Source organism: Oncorhynchus kisutch, linkage group LG15 (assembly GCF_002021735.2).
Source record: "Oncorhynchus kisutch isolate 150728-3 linkage group LG15, Okis_V2, whole genome shotgun sequence".
Taxonomy (NCBI): Eukaryota; Metazoa; Chordata; class Actinopteri; order Salmoniformes; family Salmonidae; genus Oncorhynchus; species Oncorhynchus kisutch.
Window position 1 is genome coordinate 27,818,106 of NC_034188.2, and position 19,174 is coordinate 27,837,279.

Here is a 19,174-nt window from a genome sequence, read left to right on the forward strand (position 1 = left end):
CAACAGTTAAAAGGAGGCACACTGTAGTGAGCGGAACAGTCCTATGCTCCCTATCAAGACAAAACAGACGCTGTCCACATTGAGGTTGTGCTAAAAAAGCCGGACAAAGCTACAACCGTTCTATCACTTAGCTTTTATATTCTGTTTGAAATTATTTTGCTGGAAATTCAACAGGCATACTACACAAATCAGAGCTGACCAAAACCCATGTTTGACTTCCTTACAAAAATATATATACAAAACCTTTGATTTACCAAAAAGAAGAGAGATGATGAGAAAAGGAGCCTTGATTCTCCAGAATAAAACAGCTGAAAATAGAACGTTTTTTTAAAACCTGCAAGACAATGGCTTTGCTACAACAAACTCACCTCTAGTGGAGAGTCTGGTTCATCCAGGATGTTCTGTTCACTCTGCATCCGCTGCATCGTCCCTGTACAACTGGGGTCCATTATCAGTACGTTCTGACTACAGGGTCTGACGAACTTACAGTCACTCTTTCTGGAGTCAGTCGTCCTGCACACCTCGTAATTGTACACGTGCTGTAGAGTTCCTGTCCCCAAAGTGTCTGCGTAACGCGGTGGATAATACGGAATAACCGGGAGATTGGAATGATAGAGGACGCGAGACTGTCTCCATCTGTATATTTTCACTGATATAATAACCACTAAACATGTGATGAACAGAAATGAGACTACAGCCAAAGCCAAGACTAAGTAAAAAGTCAGGTTGTCATTGTAGTCCTTGTCGTGCGTAAAGTCAGTGAACTCCGAGAACACTTCAGGGAAGCTGTCCGCCACCGCCACGTTAACATTGACTGTAGCTGAACGAGAGGGCTGCCCGTTGTCCTCCACTACAACAGTGAGCCTTTGTTTCACAGCATCTTTATCATTGACTTGACGTACAGTTCTTATTTCTCCATTCTGTAAACCCACTTCAAACAGCGCCCTGTCTGTCGCTTTCTGCAGTTTATACGAGAGCCAGGCATTCTGTCCAGAGTCCACATCAACAGCCACCACTTTAGTGACAAGATAGCCCACATCTGCTGAACGAGGCACCATTTCAGCCACCAGAGAGCTGCTAGTCTGGACTGGATACAGAACCTGAGGCGCGTTGTCATTCTGGTCCTGGACTAATATTCTAACAGCGACCACTGAACTGAGAGGTGGAGACCCTCCATCACGGGCAGTGACGTTGAATTGAAACGACTTGATTTGTTCATAATCGAATGACCTAACAGCATGGATGGCGCCATTTTCTGAATTTACTGAGACAACAGAGGAAGCAGTCACCCCGTTAACTTGTTTATCATCGAGAAAGTAGGAGACGCGGGCATTTTGACCCCAGTCAGCATCACTTGCTCTCACTGAGAATATAGAAAACCCTGGCGAATTGTTTTCCTGAATAGACTTACTATATACAGGTTGATCAAACTTGGGGGCGTTATCATTCACATCTGATACTTTAACAGTTATGTTCATATTGCTGGAGAGAGGCGGAGTCCCTTCATCTGAAACTGTAATGGTGACGTTATACTCAGACACGGTTTCTCTATCCAATGTGCTATCAGTGACTATTGTATAATAATCGGTTAACGATGACTCTATTTTGAACGGAATATCTGCGTTAATATAGCAAAGAACGACACCGTTGCCGTCTGAGTCTGCGTCCTCAACATTAATAACAGCTACAGTGGTACCAGGGGGAGAGTCCTCGGGAATCGAGTTAGAATGTGACATGAGTTGTATTGTGGGGACATTATCGTTCTCATCAATAATTTGAATGACAACTTTACACGTATCCGTAAACCCTCCGTGGTCGCTCGCCTGAACATTTAACTGATAATTTCTTGATTTTTCAAAATCCAGGTTTCCTACCACCTTAATCTCTCCAGTATCCACGTCGAGCTCAAACAGCTCCTTCGCCTCTTTAGCAACATGAGCGATGGAGAAAGTGACCTCTCCATTCACCCCTTGGTCTGCATCGTCTGCGCTAACGGTGGTTATCAAAGTCCCTTTTGGGGAGCTCTCCTTAACGTCTGTTTTATAAACGGGTTGACCACATACTGGCGCATTATCATTGGCATCCAGCACGGTAATATGGATGCGGACAGTTCCAGTCCTCTGAGGCTCGCCTCCGTCAGTAGCAATAAGCATCAGAGACAGAGTCTCCTGTTCCTCTCTGTCTAGGGGGGTTTGCAAAACCATCTCAATGTATTTACCACCATCGGCTTGGCTGTGTACCTCTAATTTGAAATTATCTGGTGGTCTTAGAGAATAATTCTGTATACTGTTAACACCAACGTCAGGGTCAACGGCGCTCTCCAGAGAAAAGCGCGCCCCGGACACGGCAGATTCACTGATTTTGAAATGTATTTCATCCTTGGGAAAGGATGGTGTGTTATCGTTAATGTCACGAACCTCTACTGTAACTCGATATAACTGAATGGGGGTTTCTATGATAAGCTCAAAGCTGAAGCTACAAGGCGTAGTCTGTCCGCAGAGCTCCTCTCGGTCGATTCTCTCTTTCACAACGAGGAGCCCTTTGTCTCGGTTCAGATCTACATACTGTCGTGCTCCTTTTGTTATAATGCGAGCTTTACCGGACACTAGTCTCTTCACCTCCAAACCCAAATCTCTACCAATGTTTCCAACGATCGACCCCTCTGACTGCTCCTCTGGTATGGAATATCGTGCCTGCCCAGTTACAGAATCTAGGGCGCTCAGACAAAGAAATAAAAACAGTACTTGCCACCGGCCTCTGCGGTCAGTCGACCTCCAGTTACCCATTCCACTGAATAAAATCAGATCACCCCAATATTTCCTTATTTTGATTATATAATATCGATCATCAGTACATCCACGCAAAAATAGAAAAACGCAACAGTATTTCCCAGAGAAATAAATGAAAATAATCCGTGAGGACGTTTATACGAAGAGCTCTGTGTGCGTCGATCAGTAAGAGCGAATATAGGATGGGCTACTGCGCCACCCAGAGACATAATTGACGTGTAGAGGCCGTCACCGATCAACAGCGGCACTCAGAGTCCAAACACCGCAAACGCTCTGCAGAAACAACACAATCCACATGTTTCACATGCACCAAAACGTCAACCTGCATTCAATAACGCAGCATTGAAAACAAGCATTGAAAACTTAAGTATTTATTGTGCTTCGGGAAGAAAAAAAATGTCTATAGACAACTACACAGGAAGACCGAAATAAGGAAATGTATAACTATAACTAACACCGAAGAGCAACGTCTGAGGGTTCAGCACCAGGACCGTGGACAGAGACAGATCGCTTGAGTGTTATGGAAATACAGTGCGTATATTTCCACATGCCATTTCCCACATACATTTGTGCTCTTTCCATTCTCTGTCTGGTCATTGTGTTTTACCAACTACCTAAAAGCTTGAAAAAGCTGTATGCTGTTCTGCCTAAGGATTTTTTCACAGGTCTTACTTCACAGAAAAATAACACTTGTTCAGCAGCCAGTGATTGAAAATAGGAAATGCATGCAAGGTATGAGTGAGCGGAGCTCCTATGCTCGCTATAAAGACGAAATATGTGCTGTCCACACATTTTGTATTTCTGAAATAGTCTGACAACGTCACGTTGTATCAATTAGCTGACCTACAACTATTGTTTTTGTTGCTAAATGTACAATATTTCATACACCCAAAAAAAAGAAGAGAGAGAGATGCTGAGAAAAACGAGCACCGAAGCTCCGGAATTTTTTTGTTGTCAATTAGTAAAAAATAAAAATAAAAATGGCAACAATTAATTTGCGTCAATAAACTCACCTCTAGTGGAGAGTCTGGTTCATCCAGGATGTTCTGTTCACTCTGCATCCGCTGCATCGTCCCTGTAGAACTGGGGTCCATTATCAGTACGTTCTGACTACAGGGTCTGACGAACTTACAGTCACTCTTTCTGGAGTCAGTCGTCCTGCACACCTCGTAATTGTACACGTGCTGTAGAGTTCCTGTCCCCAAAGTGTCTGCGTAACGCGGTGGATAATACGGAATAACCGGGAGACTTGAATGATAGAGAACGCGAGACTGTCTCCATCTGTATATTTTCACTGATATAATAATCAATAAACAAGTGATGAACAGAAATGAAACTACAGCTAAAGCCAAGACTAAGTAAAAAGTCAGGTTGTCATTGTACTCCTTGTCGTGCGTAAAGTCAGTGAACTCCGAGAGCACTTCAGGGAAGCTGTCCGCCACCGCCACGTTAACATTGACTGTAGCTGAACGAGAGGGCTGCCCGTTGTCCTCCACTACAACAGTGAGCCTTTGTTTCACAGCATCTTTATCATTGACTTGACGTACAGTTCTTATTTCTCCATTCTGTAAACCCACTTCAAACAGCGCCCTGTCTGTCGCTTTCTGCAGTTTATACGAGAGCCAGGCATTCTGTCCAGAGTCCACATCAACAGCCACCACTTTAGTGACAAGATAGCCCACATCTGCTGAACGAGGCACCATTTCAGCCACCAGAGAGCTGCTAGTCTGGACTGGATACAGAACCTGAGGCGCGTTGTCATTCTGGTCCTGGACTAATATTCTAACAGCGACCACTGAACTGAGAGGTGGAGACCCTCCATCACGGGCAGTGACGTTGAATTGAAACGACTTGATTTGTTCATAATCGAATGACCTAACAGCATGGATGGCGCCATTTTCTGAATTTACTGAGACAACAGAGGAAGCAGTCACCCCGTTAACTTGTTTATCATCGAGAAAGTAGGAGACGCGGGCATTTTGACCCCAGTCAGCATCACTTGCTCTCACTGAGAATATAGAAAACCCTGGCGAATTGTTTTCCTGAATAGACTTACTATATACAGGTTGATCAAACTTGGGGGCGTTATCATTCACATCTGATACTTTAACAGTTATGTTCATATTGCTGGAGAGAGGCGGAGTCCCTTCATCTGAAACTGTAATGGTGACGTTATACTCAGACACGGTTTCTCTATCCAATGTGCTATCAGTGACTATTGTATAATAATCGGTTAACGATGACTCTATTTTGAACGGAATATCTGCGTTAATATAGCAAAGAACGACACCGTTGCCGTCTGAGTCTGCGTCCTCAACATTAATAACAGCTACAGTGGTACCAGGGGGAGAGTCCTCGGGAATCGAGTTAGAATGTGACATGAGTTGTATTGTGGGGACATTATCGTTCTCATCAATAATTTGAATGACAACTTTACACGTATCCGTAAACCCTCCGTGGTCGCTCGCCTGAACATTTAACTGATAATTTCTTGATTTTTCAAAATCCAGGTTTCCTACCACCTTAATCTCTCCAGTATCCACGTCGAGCTCAAACAGCTCCTTCGCCTCTTTAGCAACATGAGCGATGGAGAAAGTGACCTCTCCATTCACCCCTTGGTCTGCATCGTCTGCGCTAACGGTGGTTATCAAAGTCCCTTTTGGGGAGCTCTCCTTAACGTCTGTTTTATAAACGGGTTGACCACATACTGGCGCATTATCATTGGCATCCAGCACGGTAATATGGATGCGGACAGTTCCAGTCCTCTGAGGCTCGCCTCCGTCAGTAGCAATAAGCATCAGAGACAGAGTCTCCTGTTCCTCTCTGTCTAGGGGGGTTTGCAAAACCATCTCAATGTATTTACCACCATCGGCTTGGCTGTGTACCTCTAATTTGAAATTATCTGGTGGTCTTAGAGAATAATTCTGTATACTGTTAACACCAACGTCAGGGTCAACGGCGCTCTCCAGAGAAAAGCGCGCCCCGGACACGGCAGATTCACTGATTTTGAAATGTATTTCATCCTTGGGAAAGGATGGTGTGTTATCGTTAATGTCACGAACCTCTACTGTAACTCGATATAACTGAATGGGGGTTTCTATGATAAGCTCAAAGCTGAAGCTACAAGGCGTAGTCTGTCCGCAGAGCTCCTCTCGGTCGATTCTCTCTTTCACAACGAGGAGCCCTTTGTCTCGGTTCAGATCTACATACTGTCGTGCTCCTTTTGTTATAATGCGAGCTTTACCGGACACTAGTCTCTTCACCTCCAAACCCAAATCTCTACCAATGTTTCCAACGATCGACCCCTCTGACTGCTCCTCTGGTATGGAATATCGTGCCTGCCCAGTTACAGAATCTAGGGCGCTCAGACAAAGAAATAAAAACAGTACTTGCCACCGGCCTCTGCGGTCAGTCGACCTCCAGTTACCCATTCCACTGAATAAAATCAGATCACCCCAATATTTCCTTATTTTGATTATATAATATCGATCATCAGTACATCCACGCAAAAATAGAAAAACGCAACAGTATTTCCCAGAGAAATAAATGAAAATAATCCGTGAGGACGTTTATACGAAGAGCTCTGTGTGCGTCGATCAGTAAGAGCGAATATAGGATGGGCTACTGCGCCACCCAGAGACATAATTGACGTGTAGAGGCCGTCACCGATCAACAGCGGCACTCAGAGTCCAAACACCGCAAACGCTCTGCAGAAACAACACAATCCACATGTTTCACATGCACCAAAACGTCAACCTGCATTCAATAACGCAGCATTGAAAACAAGCATTGAAAACTTAAGTATTTATTGTGCTTCGGGAAGAAAAAAAATGTCTATAGACAACTACACAGGAAGACCGAAATAAGGAAATGTATAACTATAACTAACACCGAAGAGCAACGTCTGAGGGTTCAGCACCAGGACCGTGGACAGAGACAGATCGCTTGAGTGTTATGGAAATACAGTGCGTATATTTCCACATGCCATTTCCCACATACATTTGTGCTCTTTCCATTCTCTGTCTGGTCATTGTGTTTTACCAACTACCTAAAAGCTTGAAAAAGCTGTATGCTGTTCTGCCTAAGGATTTTTTCACAGGTCTTACTTCACAGAAAAATAACACTTGTTCAGCAGCCAGTGATTGAAAATAGGAAATGCATGCAAGGTATGAGTGAGCGGAGCTCCTATGCTCGCTATAAAGACGAAATATGTGCTGTCCACACATTTTGTATTTCTGAAATAGTCTGACAACGTCACGTTGTATCAATTAGCTGACCTACAACTATTGTTTTTGTTGCTAAATGTACAATATTTCATACACCCAAAAAAAAGAAGAGAGAGAGATGCTGAGAAAAACGAGCACCGAAGCTCCGGAATTTTTTTGTTGTCAATTAGTAAAAAATAAAAATAAAAATGGCAACAATTAATTTGCGTCAATAAACTCACCTCTAGTGGAGAGTCTGGTTCATCCAGGATGTTCTGTTCACTCTGCATCCGCTGCATCGTCCCTGTAGAACTGGGGTCCATTATCAGTACGTTCTGACTACAGGGTCTGACGAACTTACAGTCACTCTTTCTGGAGTCAGTCGTCCTGCACACCTCGTAATTGTACACGTGCTGTAGAGTTCCTGTCCCCAAAGTGTCTGCGTAACGCGGTGGATAATACGGAATAACCGGGAGACTTGAATGATAGAGAACGCGAGACTGTCTCCATCTGTATATTTTCACTGATATAATAATCAATAAACAAGTGATGAACAGAAATGAAACTACAGCTAAAGCCAAGACTAAGTAAAAAGTCAGGTTGTCATTGTACTCCTTGTCGTGCGTAAAGTCAGTGAACTCCGAGAGCACTTCAGGGAAGCTGTCCGCCACCGCCACGTTAACATTGACTGTAGCTGAACGAGAGGGCTGCCCGTTGTCCTCCACTACAACAGTGAGCCTTTGTTTCACAGCATCTTTATCATTGACTTGACGTATAGTTCTTATTTCTCCATTCTGTAAGCCCACTTCAAACAGCGCCCTGTCTGTCGCTTTCTGCAGTTTATACGAGAGCCAGGCATTCTGTCCAGAGTCCACATCAACAGCCACCACTTTAGTGACAAGATATCCCACATCTGCTGAACGGGGCACCATTTCAGCCACCAGAGAGCTGCTAGTCTGGACTGGGTACAGAACCTGAGGCGCGTTGTCGTTCTGATCTTTAACATATATCAGAACAGTTGTATTACTGCTAAGCGGTGGCGAGCCTCCGTCTTGAGCTTTGACGTGTATTTTGAACTCCTTAACCTGTTCATAATCCAGTGAGCGCACTGAATGAATTACACCGTTCTCAGAGTTAATTGAGAAATAGGTGGAGATTGGGTTTCCGTTTAGCTCACTGTCAATTAGGTAGTAAGATATAAGTGCGTTTTGACCCCTATCTGGATCCGTCGCTTGAATAGCAACCACTGAAACGCGGGGAGAATTGTTTTCCATAATGTACGTGCTATACACATTTTTACTAAAAGCTGGTGCGTTGTCATTAACATCAGTGATGTCTAAAACGACAGTGTTCATGCTTGATAACGGAGGTAAACCTTCATCGGTGGCAATGAGGGTAATGTTGTAGCTAGAAACTTTCTCCCGGTCTAAGCCCTTCTCAGTTACCAATGTGTAGTAGTTTCTAAGAGACGTCTTTATCTTAAAAGGGAGATTTTCGTTGATGTTTAAACGCACCTGTCCGTTTTTACCAGAGTCTACATCCTGGACACTTATCAATGCCACAACTGTACCAGGGATAGCATCTTCTGCGATTTTACCCGAAAACGATGTCATGGTTATGATCGGAGTGTTATCATTCACGTCTAGGATATCAATAATTAATTTACTCACACTTGTCAGACCCCATGGGTCTTTAGCTTGAATGTGTATCTCGTAATTCTGAACAGTTTCGTAATCTATGGCACCAGTTACTTTAATCTCCCCGCTATAGGGATCTATATTGAACAAGGGCGGGGTACCCTCATCCATATGTGTGAAGGAATACGTCACATTTCCGTTATACCCTTGATCTGCATCGATGGCACTTACTTTTGCTACAGCTGTGCCTCCCAGCGAGTGTTCTATAACAGTGGCTTTGTACAAAGACTCAGTAAATATAGGTGCATTGTCGTTTGCGTCTAGAACAGTAATATGTATCTTAACGGTTCCAGTTCTCTGTGGGTCCCCACCATCGACTGCAGTTAGTATCAGGGAGTGTTCGCTCTGTTTTTCACGGTCAAGTCCTGACTGCAACACCATCTCTGCGTATTTACTGCCGTCGGCTCGACTATGCTGTTTGATAACAAAATTATCAGTTGGTTTTAGAGAATAGCTGTGAAGGGAGTTGATACCTACGTCAGGGTCCGCGGCACTGTCTAGCAAGAACACGGTCCCTATAGGTGCAGATTCACTGATTTCTAAATTAAGTTCTTTCTTCGAAAACGCTGGGGCATGGTCGTTTATGTCTTGAATTTCGATAGTAATCGAAAATAATTCAAGCGGATTTTCTAAGACAATCTCTAGACTGAAACTACACGGAGATTTCTGACCGCACAGTTTCTCCCTGTCAATCCTTTCTTTCACAACCAAATGTCCTTTGTTCGGATTCAGCTCTACATATTGGTTATTACCGTCTATAACTAACTGCGCCCGACCTGAAATAAGTCTCTTTATGTCCAAACCAAGGTCTTTCGCCACATCTCCTACAAACAAGCCCTTTCTCATCTCCTCTGGTATAGAATATCGAATCTGTCCATTCACCGCACTCAGTACGCAGACAAGCAAAATGGAGACTCGCACTTGCCATCTCAAACCCCAGCCTGTGCTCTTCAAAGCCTCTCCTGCGCCCGTTCTCCCAAAAATATCCATAACGTTACCCAAAACTGGCAAATATGATGCAATCCAAAAGTCCTATGCAACAAAAATGCCAACGTTTGAGATATATTTGTCTCACTAAGATATTGTTGCTTTTACTCCGTTAAAATGCCTTCGATGGCGTTGTGCGCAATGATCCTCGCTTGGTCTTGTCACTGACGTATGTTACTTTGTAACAGCAGTTATATGCGTCTGAGCTGAGATAGGTCTCTTGGACAACAGCACCACTCAGAGTGAGTGTGCAAAACGACAGACGAGACGTACGAGATACCAGACTCGGTCTCAGGGATGGCTAACTCCAGAGATTCAGTGAGTGACCGTTTTGGCCACCCGAAGTTTTTTGTAATGTTAAAGTAGTTTAATGATTTTATTTTGGGGTCAAAGAAGACTGTAAAATCACAACGAAAAAAAAGTTTAACTTAGGAAATCTGTTCCCAAGTAAACCCATGAATTCAACAAATAGACACAAGCTATGTGGTCGTGTCTCAATGTAATCAAGGTATGAAATTATTGTTATTTTCAAACACAATCTCTTTTTGGGCTTAGTTCTGGTCAATTTGAAGTATACAAATTATTATATTCCGGAACCCGACTATTAACTCTGACAAAATTGGAAGTGTATTGATGTCAATTCAGGGCTCATCTGTGAAAGAGACCATGGTCTCAGTTTGACTCCCTGTTAATAAATTAAAGGCAAAATGATTAATATTTTTTAAACGTCACAGGCCTATGAACCCTCTATTTAAATCTTTGGCCAATGCTGTTTCATACATCATGAAACAGAAGTGTCTGGTGTAGGCAGCCACATTTTAGGGTTTAAAACATCAGGGTTGTGTGAAGGGATAGAAAGGTGCACACAGCACTGTCTAATTGGACTCTAACGGGAGCTGTCAGATCATTTTCTGTTTCCTGTTTTACTTAATAACATGGACTTGTTAGTAAAACAGCATGCTTATGAAATGTGTTGTCAAGTGGGTCAGAGATTCCATGTGAGTGTGCCCATGACATGGTAAATGCTGGCTTGATACTAAACAACCACCACTGGAGGGCAATAAGCAACCATAGTATAGAATACTGATGTCAATTACACTCACAGTGTATTTATGAACAGAGAAAACCCAGCAAAACACAGGTTCCCTTCTAACATAGTAAAGTCATTGTGCAGACAGTTTCTGAACACTGCATTACAAAATTACAGTGAGCACACACAACCCACTCTATCCACCTCCCTCCCTCAACACAAATCTGTTATATAATTTTATTGAATTTTATTAGGATCTCTTTAAGTCCTCATTTGGACTTCCAAGAGTCCTTAAACATTAAAATACAATTTATAATACGAGCACAATTTCACATATGACACACTATTACAAACAGACATAATATACTAAAATATTGACCAGATAAATAACAGTCTAAAAATATATATGGATTCTTCATCTACCATAGTCCAGCACAACATTCCTATCTATTATATTTAAATGGTTTTAAAGTATTGTTTGAATTTATATATTGAAAGGTTTCTGGTTTGCTCAGATAAATGATTACATTTCTTTATTGCCTTAAATCTAAATATGATTTTGCCTATTTCTCTTTTCTGTCCCGATAACACACTGATGGTGGACAATCTATTCCTAGTATTTACTGAATGTCTGTCTCTTACCAACTGAATACTGTTGTGAATAAAGTTTGGCCGATTAAAATGGTGTATATTATGAAATAAGCATGTTTTTTTTCAATTACCTTGTTGATTGATGACCAACCAAGAGCATTGAGCATGACTACAACAGAAGAACCATATCTCCACCTTAAAACAATCCTTGCTGCTTTGTTCTGTGAAATCTGCAGCCTCCTAATTTCACTTGCTGATGCATTTTCCCAGACCACAGAACAGTAGATCACCTGACTCCCAATTAATGCTTAGGTTAATTGCTTAAGAATATTTCCTGGTAAATATTTAGCTATCCTTCTGATCATGCATGCAGTTGTATATATATATATATTTTTTACATAGATTAGTTATTTGAGATGACCATGATAAGTAGTTGTCTAGCTGCACTCCTAGTAGTTTGCTTTCTGACACTTCCTCAATTTGTACTCCCCCCATATTTAATTGTATCCCATGCTGTGTTGGCCTTTTCCTGGTCGAACAGACCAACAAAACTTAGATTTTCTTGGTGTTTAAAACAAGTTTGTTCCCGCAAATCCACTCCCTGATATTTTCCAAATCTACTTGTTGAGCTTGCTGTACCTGTTGAACTGATTGTCTTGCTGTATAAATTGTAGTATCATCTGCAAATATAGTAGCTTGAGTTTCAGATGAGGCATAAGGAAGGTCATTGGTATATATTAAGTAAAGAAGTGGCCCAAGGCAGCTGCCCTGTGGTATTCCACAGTTTAAAGCATAAGGGGAAGAAAATGAACCATTGATATAGGTGGACTGTTTCCTGACAGTTAGATATGACTGTACCCAATTCAATGCTACCTCCTTGGAACCATAATGCGTTCATTTTGTCAAAATTATTTTATGATCCACCGAATCAAATAAGGCACTACAATCTAAAAAATAGTCCACCCACAAACCTGCCATTATCCATAGCATTGAGCCACTGGTCAGTCACGTCAACCAATGCAGTGGTAGTGGAATGGTTTTTGCAATAAGCTTGCTGATTGGTTGTAATCGGATCATTCTTTTCCATGTACTCCCATATTTGTCTACTCACAATACCCTCCAATATTTTACTGAGTGAAGGGAGTAGACTGATTGGTTGACTATTGGCAGGAGTAATGTTTTTTTTGCTGTCTTTCGGGATAGGACACAGTTTAGCATGCTTCCATACATTTGCAAATGTCCCCTTTTCTTGTGACTAATTAAATATGTATCTCAGTGGAGCTACAATCTGGGGAGCAGCATAGCGAAGTAAAACATTGTCCATAAGATCATAACCTGTAGAATTACCATCGGGTAATGACTTCAATAGGTTTAACACCTCCTCCACTGACAGCATTTGTAGACTAAAAGAACAGTTTTTTTTGCTCATGATATGATCATCAATCCATAGCTTGTTCGGAAGAATGAGTGTTTTCATTATCGCTCAGTAAATTAATTTTCTTTCAGCAAAATGATAGGCAATATCAGCTGGTTTTGTTATTATTCCCCCGTCAACCTCCACACTAGATGGGCATGATGAGATAGATGTACCAAGTAAGCCCTTAACTGTGTTCCATACCTTTTTACAATCATTTTTACAATCAATAAAATCATTTTTGTAAAATACGTTTTTTTTTCTTATGATTTAATTTAATGATGTAGTGTTCTATAATTCTGTTCATCAATTTCTAGTTTAGATTTGGCTGCTAAGACTTTGCCATATTTCTTTGAGAAAAAGCCTCATCCAGTTCATCATCAATCCATGGAGATGGACGAGCCCCAACTGTACCCTTTCTTACTGGGGCATGATGGTGTATTACCTCAGTGAGCAAATAAATGAAACATTCTGTAGCGTGATTTAAATCATCCTCTAGATAAATTAGCTCCCAGGGTAAAGCAGCCAAATCATTTTGAAATAGCTTATGATTAAATGTTTTGAAATTTCTCTTGACCACAATCCTTGGCTGTTTCTTTGGAAACTTGGTGTTCATGGTAATGGCGACAATATTATGGTCTGTCCAGCCCACTGGCATTGATCTGGCTTTTAAGCATTGCAATGGTATATTACAGAAAATCAGATCAATTCACGTGTCTGAAAGATGACCCAACTTAATTGATGATCTAGTAGTATCATTAACCATTTTTTTCAATCCACAGTTCTCCACATATCTTCTCAATTTAGAGATATTTGAATTATTATGATTCTTCCAATTTATATTAAAGTCACCCAAGATAAATACATCTCTGTTGCTATCTGTGGCCTAGTCAAACCCAATACATATGTCATCCAGATAGGACACCTTAGAGCTAGGAGGTCTATACACACATCCTACCAATATGGATGCCTGGTGAAGCAGATGTACTTGAGCCCATAGTGCCTCTATTTGACCTACATTAAGGTCATCCCTCCTCTTAAAAGGTATATGATTCTGAATGTACAGTGCTACACCCCCAGCATTCCTAATCCTGTCCCTTCTAAGTGCATTATATCCATGAATGTTCATTTGCCCATCATTTACAGATGCATCTAAATGCGTTTCAGTCAAAGCTAAAATATGAATATTATTTATGTTGACCAAGTTAAAAACCTCATGTATTTTGTTAGGAAGGCTACATACATTAACCTGAGCTATATGCAACCCTTTCCTTGTCAAGTGAAGATCCATAGAGCATGTATTCATTATAGTGGAGATCCATAGAGCATGTATTCATTATAGTGGAGATCAATAGAGCATGTATTCATTATAGTGGAGATCAATAGAGCATGTATTCATTATAGTGGAGATCCATAGAGCATGTATTCATTATAGTGGAGATCAATGGAGCATGTATTCATTATAGTGGAGATCCATGGAGCATGTATTCATTATAGTGGAGATCCATAGAGCATCTATTCATTATAGTGGAGATCCATAGAGCATGCATTCATTATAGTGGAGATCCATAGAGCATGTATTCATTATAGTGGAGATCCATAGAGCATGTATTCATTATAGTGGAGATCCATAGAGCATGTATTCATTATAGTGGAGATCCATAGAGCATGTATTCATTATAGTGGAGATCCATAGAGCATGTATTCATTATAGTGGAGATCCATAGAGCATGTATTCATTATAGTGGAGATCCATAGAGCATGTATTCATTATAGTGGAGATCCATAGAGCATGTATTCATTATAGTGGAGATCAATGGAGCATGTATTCATTATAGTGGAGATCCATAGAGCATGTATTCATTATAGTGGAGATCAATAGAGCATGTATTCATCATAGTGGAGATCCATAGAGCATGTATTCATTATAGTGGAGATCCATAGAGCATGTATTCATTATAGTGGAGATCCATAGAGCATGTATTCATTATAGTGGAGATCCATAGAGCATGTATTCATTATAGTGGAGATCCATAGAGCATGTATTCATTATAGTGGAGATCAATAGAGCATGTATTCATTATAGTGGAGATCCATAGAGCATGTATTCATTATAGTGGAGATCCATAGAGCATGTATTCATTATAGTGGAGATCCATAGAGCATGTATTCATTATAGTGGAGATCAATAGAGCATGTATTCATTATAGTGGAGATCAATAGAGCATGTATTCATTATAGTGGAGATCCATAGAGCATGTATTCATTATAGTGGAGATCCATAGAGCATGTATTCATTATAGTGGAGATCAATAGAGCATGTATTCATTATAGGTGAAGTTGTCATGATACACTACAACACAAACTCAAATTTGAACATTAAATTAAAATAGCCAGGGAGTTACTCTAGAGTCCTGATACAGTTAGATTAAAATAGCCAGGGAGTTACTCTAGAGTCCTGATACAGTTGGATTAAAATAGCCAGAGAGTTACTCTAGAGTCCTGATACAGTTGGATTAAAATAGCCAGAGAGTTACTCTAGAGTCCTGCTACAGTTGGATTAAAATAGCCAGAGTTACTCTAGAGTCCTGATACGGTTAGATTAAAATAGCCAGGGAGTTACTCTAGAGTCCTGATACAGTTGGATTAAAATAGCCAGAGAGTTACTCTAGAGTCCTGATACTGTTGGATTAAAATAGCCAGAGTTACTCTAGAGTCCTGATACAGTTGGATTAAAATTGCCAGAGTTACTCTAGAGTCCTGATACAGTTGGATTAAAATAGCCAGAGTTACTTTAGAGTCCTGATACAGTTGGATTAAAATTGCCAGAGTTACTCTAGAGTCCTGATACAGTTGGATTAAAATAGCCAGAGTTACTTTAGAGTCCTGATACAGTTGGATTAAAATTGCCAGAGTTACTCTAGAGTCCTGATACAGTTGGATTAAAATAGCCAGAGTTACTTTAGAGTCCTGATACAGTTGGATTAAAATTGCCAGAGTTACTCTAGAGTCCTGATACAGTTGGATTAAAATAGCCAGAGTTACTTTAGAGTCCTGATACAGTTGGATTAAAATTGCCAGAGTTACTCTAGAGTCCTGATACAGTTGGATTAAAATAGCCAGAGTTACTTTAGAGTCCTGATACAGTTGGATTAAAATAGCCAGAGTTACTTTAGAGTCCTGATACAGTTGGATTAAAATTGCCAGAGTTACTCTAGAGTCCTGATACAGTTGGATTAAAATAGCCAGAGTTACTTTAGAGTCCTGATACAGTTGGATTAAAATTGCCAAAGTTACTCTAGCGTCCTGATACAGTTGGATTAAAATTGCCAGAGTTACTCTAGCGTCCTGATACAGTTGGATTAAAATTGCCAGAGTTACTCTAGCGTCCTGATACAGTTGCCCGTCGATATAAAGTTTATCCAAAACCATGGAGACTCGTTGATTCAGGCAACGCTTTTCCTTAATGATGGGATACAGTGTTTTTCTCCTGTCATTGATCTCGGTGGGGAAGTGATCATTCATTCCAAAATCAGTGTTTCTGAGTTCTCTGTCCCTGCTCTTCGTCATTTCCTTTTGCTTAAATTTATCAAAACATGCAATAATATCCTGTGGCATATTTCCAGAGGCCTTACCTATTCTATGGACTCTGGAGAAAGTGGCATTACGCACAACATCAGTGGGCAGTTTCAGTTGAGTTGACATAAAGTCTCGGACTGTGTCCTCACAGCCTCTGCTGTTGTCATTCTCCGGGATCCCTGAACATATTAGATTGTCCCGCATTGATGGACACTGTACATCAAGCAAGGTTTCTTTAATGGTTTGTTCTCCCTTTGCACCACCTCCACCTTGCTATGAATAGAGTCTACAGTGCCTTTCAGCTCCGTGTTCTCTTTCCTTAGATCATCAATCTGACGTTGGCTGAATTCTAGACGGGCACATAATGCATTGACGTCCTCTCGTAATATATCCAATACATCAAGTTTGGCAAGCCTTTCATTGATGGATTTTAACAAGTCAACATCCATATCAGTAAACCTCTCCCCATCGCCGCCCTCTTGCTTGGGGATGGTTTGGTTCCATCGTTGATACCTGTTGGCCAACCTGGTTTTGGTTTGTTTTGTTGATTTGGTTGGTTGTCCTTAACAATGCTTGAATCCTCTGAAACCAGCGACATGTTTCTTTGAGTTTGTAAGTATCTCTCGTCAATGAATCGATCAAGTTCTTCAATGGATTCTGAATCATCCAGTGTGTTTACAGACAGAGTAAAACAAAAATAACAAAACAACAGATGTCTATTTCCGGACCTGTACAGGCCGTCGGTAGATACACGCAATAAAAAAATGATGATGTACTCACTCGCGGTTGGAGGAAGTGCTAGTGTTAAAGACAATAAGATAAACAGTTGTTTGGTTGAGTTGTAGGCAGGAGTTGTTTGTGCTGCTCACACGCCAGATGACTGCAGACAGACAGGAGAGCTTGGTTTGGGTGTACTCAGGAGCAGGGTTGATTTGAGCATTCTGACCTTACAACTGCAGTCAAGCACCCAAGCTAATGATGCACATGTACAACTACAGTGTATAACAAAATATTGCCACATTGAAATCCATAACACACAAAAATGTGCCAATGTAGTGTACACATCACACACACACACACACACACACACACACACACACACACACACACACACAGTCACAGAGACTGATATGTGTGATCCAGAAACCATTCCTACACAGGTAGGCCATCTGGCTGGCACAGAGCAAGGCATTCACATGTTACGTAGGCACAAACCACGTGTTACGTAGGCACAAACCACGTGTTACGTAGGCACAAACCACGTGTTACGTAGGCACAAACCACGTGTTACGTAGGCACAAACCACGTGTTACGTAGGCACAAACCACATGTTACGTAGGCACAAACCACGTGTTACGTAGGCACAAACCACGTGTTACGTAGGCACAAACCACATGTTACGTAGGCACAAACCACGTGTTACGTAGGCACAAACCACGTGTTACGTAGGCACAAACCACGTGTTACGTAGGCACAAACCACATGTTACGTAGGCACAAACCACGTGTTACGTAGGCACAAACCACGTGTTCCGTAGGCACAAACCACGTGTTACGTAGGCACAAACCACGTGTTACGTAGGCACAAACCACGTGTTACGTAGGCAAAAACCACGTGTTACGTAGGCACAAACCACATGTTACGTAGGCACAAACCACATGTTACGTAGGCACAAACCACATGTTTCGGTTGGTGCCCCCAGATCAGGAAGCAGTGGTATAAATATTAATGCCAGATGAAAGTAGGTCTAGAAGTGCATTGCACACACTGAAATTATAACACTGTTTTAAGACCACCACAGGGGCTGTTAATTGGATCTCTACTTTCTTTGTTTTGTAATACAAAGCTACTTTCAAAATATAGAGTTTGCATTGATGCATACTTTCTTTGGAGATTTACAAAGCAAGATACAAAATAGTTGCTGTCTGGAAGGGGGAACAATGGAGAGAGAAAATGCATTGGGAAAGAGAGAAAGAGAGAGAGAAGGAAAGAGGGAGTGGGTAAGAAAGAGAGAGAGAGAGACAGAGAGACAGAGGAAGCGAGAGTGAGACAGAGACAGAGAGATAGATGGCCTTAAATTGTCCCAGTGACTCTGTCGATAGAGTATTGTCTACTTGTGAGTTTATGAGACACAGTAACTGACACCTACTGCCTTAGTTACTGTTGTTGTTCCTGATCCAGTGAAGATCATTGTGTGTGTGCTTTGCAAACAACATTTAGAAAAGTAAACGTTTCTTACCTGTTATCCATGTAGAGGAGGTCCATTCAGAGGGAGAGGGGTGGCGGAGAGAAAGACAAAAAAAAGAGAGGGAAAAAACAGATTGTTAGGAAGACATTTCAATGCTTGTTTGATATGGTACACAAAAGTTGGACCAGATGAATTGCACAGCAGTTTCATGTGGAATAATTCTGGTAAATTCTGTCTCCATAACAGAGCATCTGTAGTGGTGGATTAGTGAGGAGGCAACAACAGAGTACTGATAAGTACTGAGCATTCCAACAATGCAGTGGAGGCTTTTTTTCACAAGTACAATTTGTCAGTACAGTGTGAGCACATTCGTCTACCCCTGATCAATGCCAAATATCAGGACTATTCAGACTAAACCAGAGCATGCAGGAAATCAAAAGTAAGTAAACAGAAGACATTTGAAATGTACCACACAACTCAACACAATGCAAACACTTAGGCCCAGGAGTGTTTCCTGATCACATGACCTGAACAGGAAAAGATTGGGCACTAGTTAAATCCACGTAACACAATGTGTATCACATAGGCTGGGCAATGGCTACAGGACAGCAGAGCAGACATAATGCTGTTGATGATTCCTATGTTGCTTCCTCCTTCCTCCTATGTCTGAAATGTGGAATATTACTGAGCCTGC

At 41.4% G+C, this 19,174-nt stretch overlaps 3 protein-coding genes across 3 annotated transcripts; all 3 read right to left on the minus strand.

Moving 5' to 3' along the window:
* Positions 1–294: 294 nt before the first annotated feature.
* LOC116353590 (protocadherin beta-16-like) lies at positions 295–3,022 on the minus strand. The gene has a single exon (XM_031789987.1). It carries the CDS (start codon positions 2,784–2,786, stop codon positions 354–356), a length of 2,433 nt encoding a protein of 810 aa, XP_031645847.1. The 5' UTR covers positions 2,787–3,022; the 3' UTR covers positions 295–353.
* LOC109878390 (protocadherin beta-16-like) lies at positions 3,018–6,450 on the minus strand. Its single transcript, XM_031791388.1, has 2 exons — positions 3,803–6,450; positions 3,018–3,062 (listed from the first exon to the last, which is right to left on the minus strand). Exons 1-2 carry the CDS (start codon positions 6,218–6,220, stop codon positions 3,018–3,020), a joined length of 2,463 nt encoding a protein of 820 aa, XP_031647248.1. The 5' UTR covers positions 6,221–6,450.
* Position 6,451: 1 nt separating this feature from the next.
* Positions 6,452–9,955, minus strand: LOC109878389 (protocadherin beta-16-like). Its single transcript, XM_031791389.1, has 2 exons — positions 7,237–9,955; positions 6,452–6,496 (listed from the first exon to the last, which is right to left on the minus strand). The coding sequence occupies exons 1-2, from the start codon at positions 9,679–9,681 to the stop codon at positions 6,452–6,454; spliced, it is 2,490 nt and encodes an 829-aa protein (XP_031647249.1). The 5' UTR covers positions 9,682–9,955.
* Positions 9,956–19,174: the final 9,219 nt, after the last annotated feature.

What these genes read in the sequence shown, in the direction of transcription:
- LOC116353590 (XM_031789987.1), bottom strand. Translation starts at nt 2,786, where the DNA reads ATGGGTAACTGGAGGTCGACTGACCGCAGAGGCCGGTGGCAAGTACTG.
- LOC109878390 (XM_031791388.1), bottom strand. Translation starts at nt 6,220, where the DNA reads ATGGGTAACTGGAGGTCGACTGACCGCAGAGGCCGGTGGCAAGTACTG. An exon ending in AACCAGACTCTCCACTAGAG is followed by an intron (nt 3,063 to 3,802) that starts GTGAGTTTATTG and finishes TTGTTTCTGCAG; the next exon opens with AGCGTTTGCGGTGTTTGGAC.
- LOC109878389 (XM_031791389.1), bottom strand. Translation starts at nt 9,681, where the DNA reads ATGGATATTTTTGGGAGAACGGGCGCAGGAGAGGCTTTGAAGAGCACA. An exon ending in AACCAGACTCTCCACTAGAG is followed by an intron (nt 6,497 to 7,236) that starts GTGAGTTTATTG and finishes TTGTTTCTGCAG; the next exon opens with AGCGTTTGCGGTGTTTGGAC.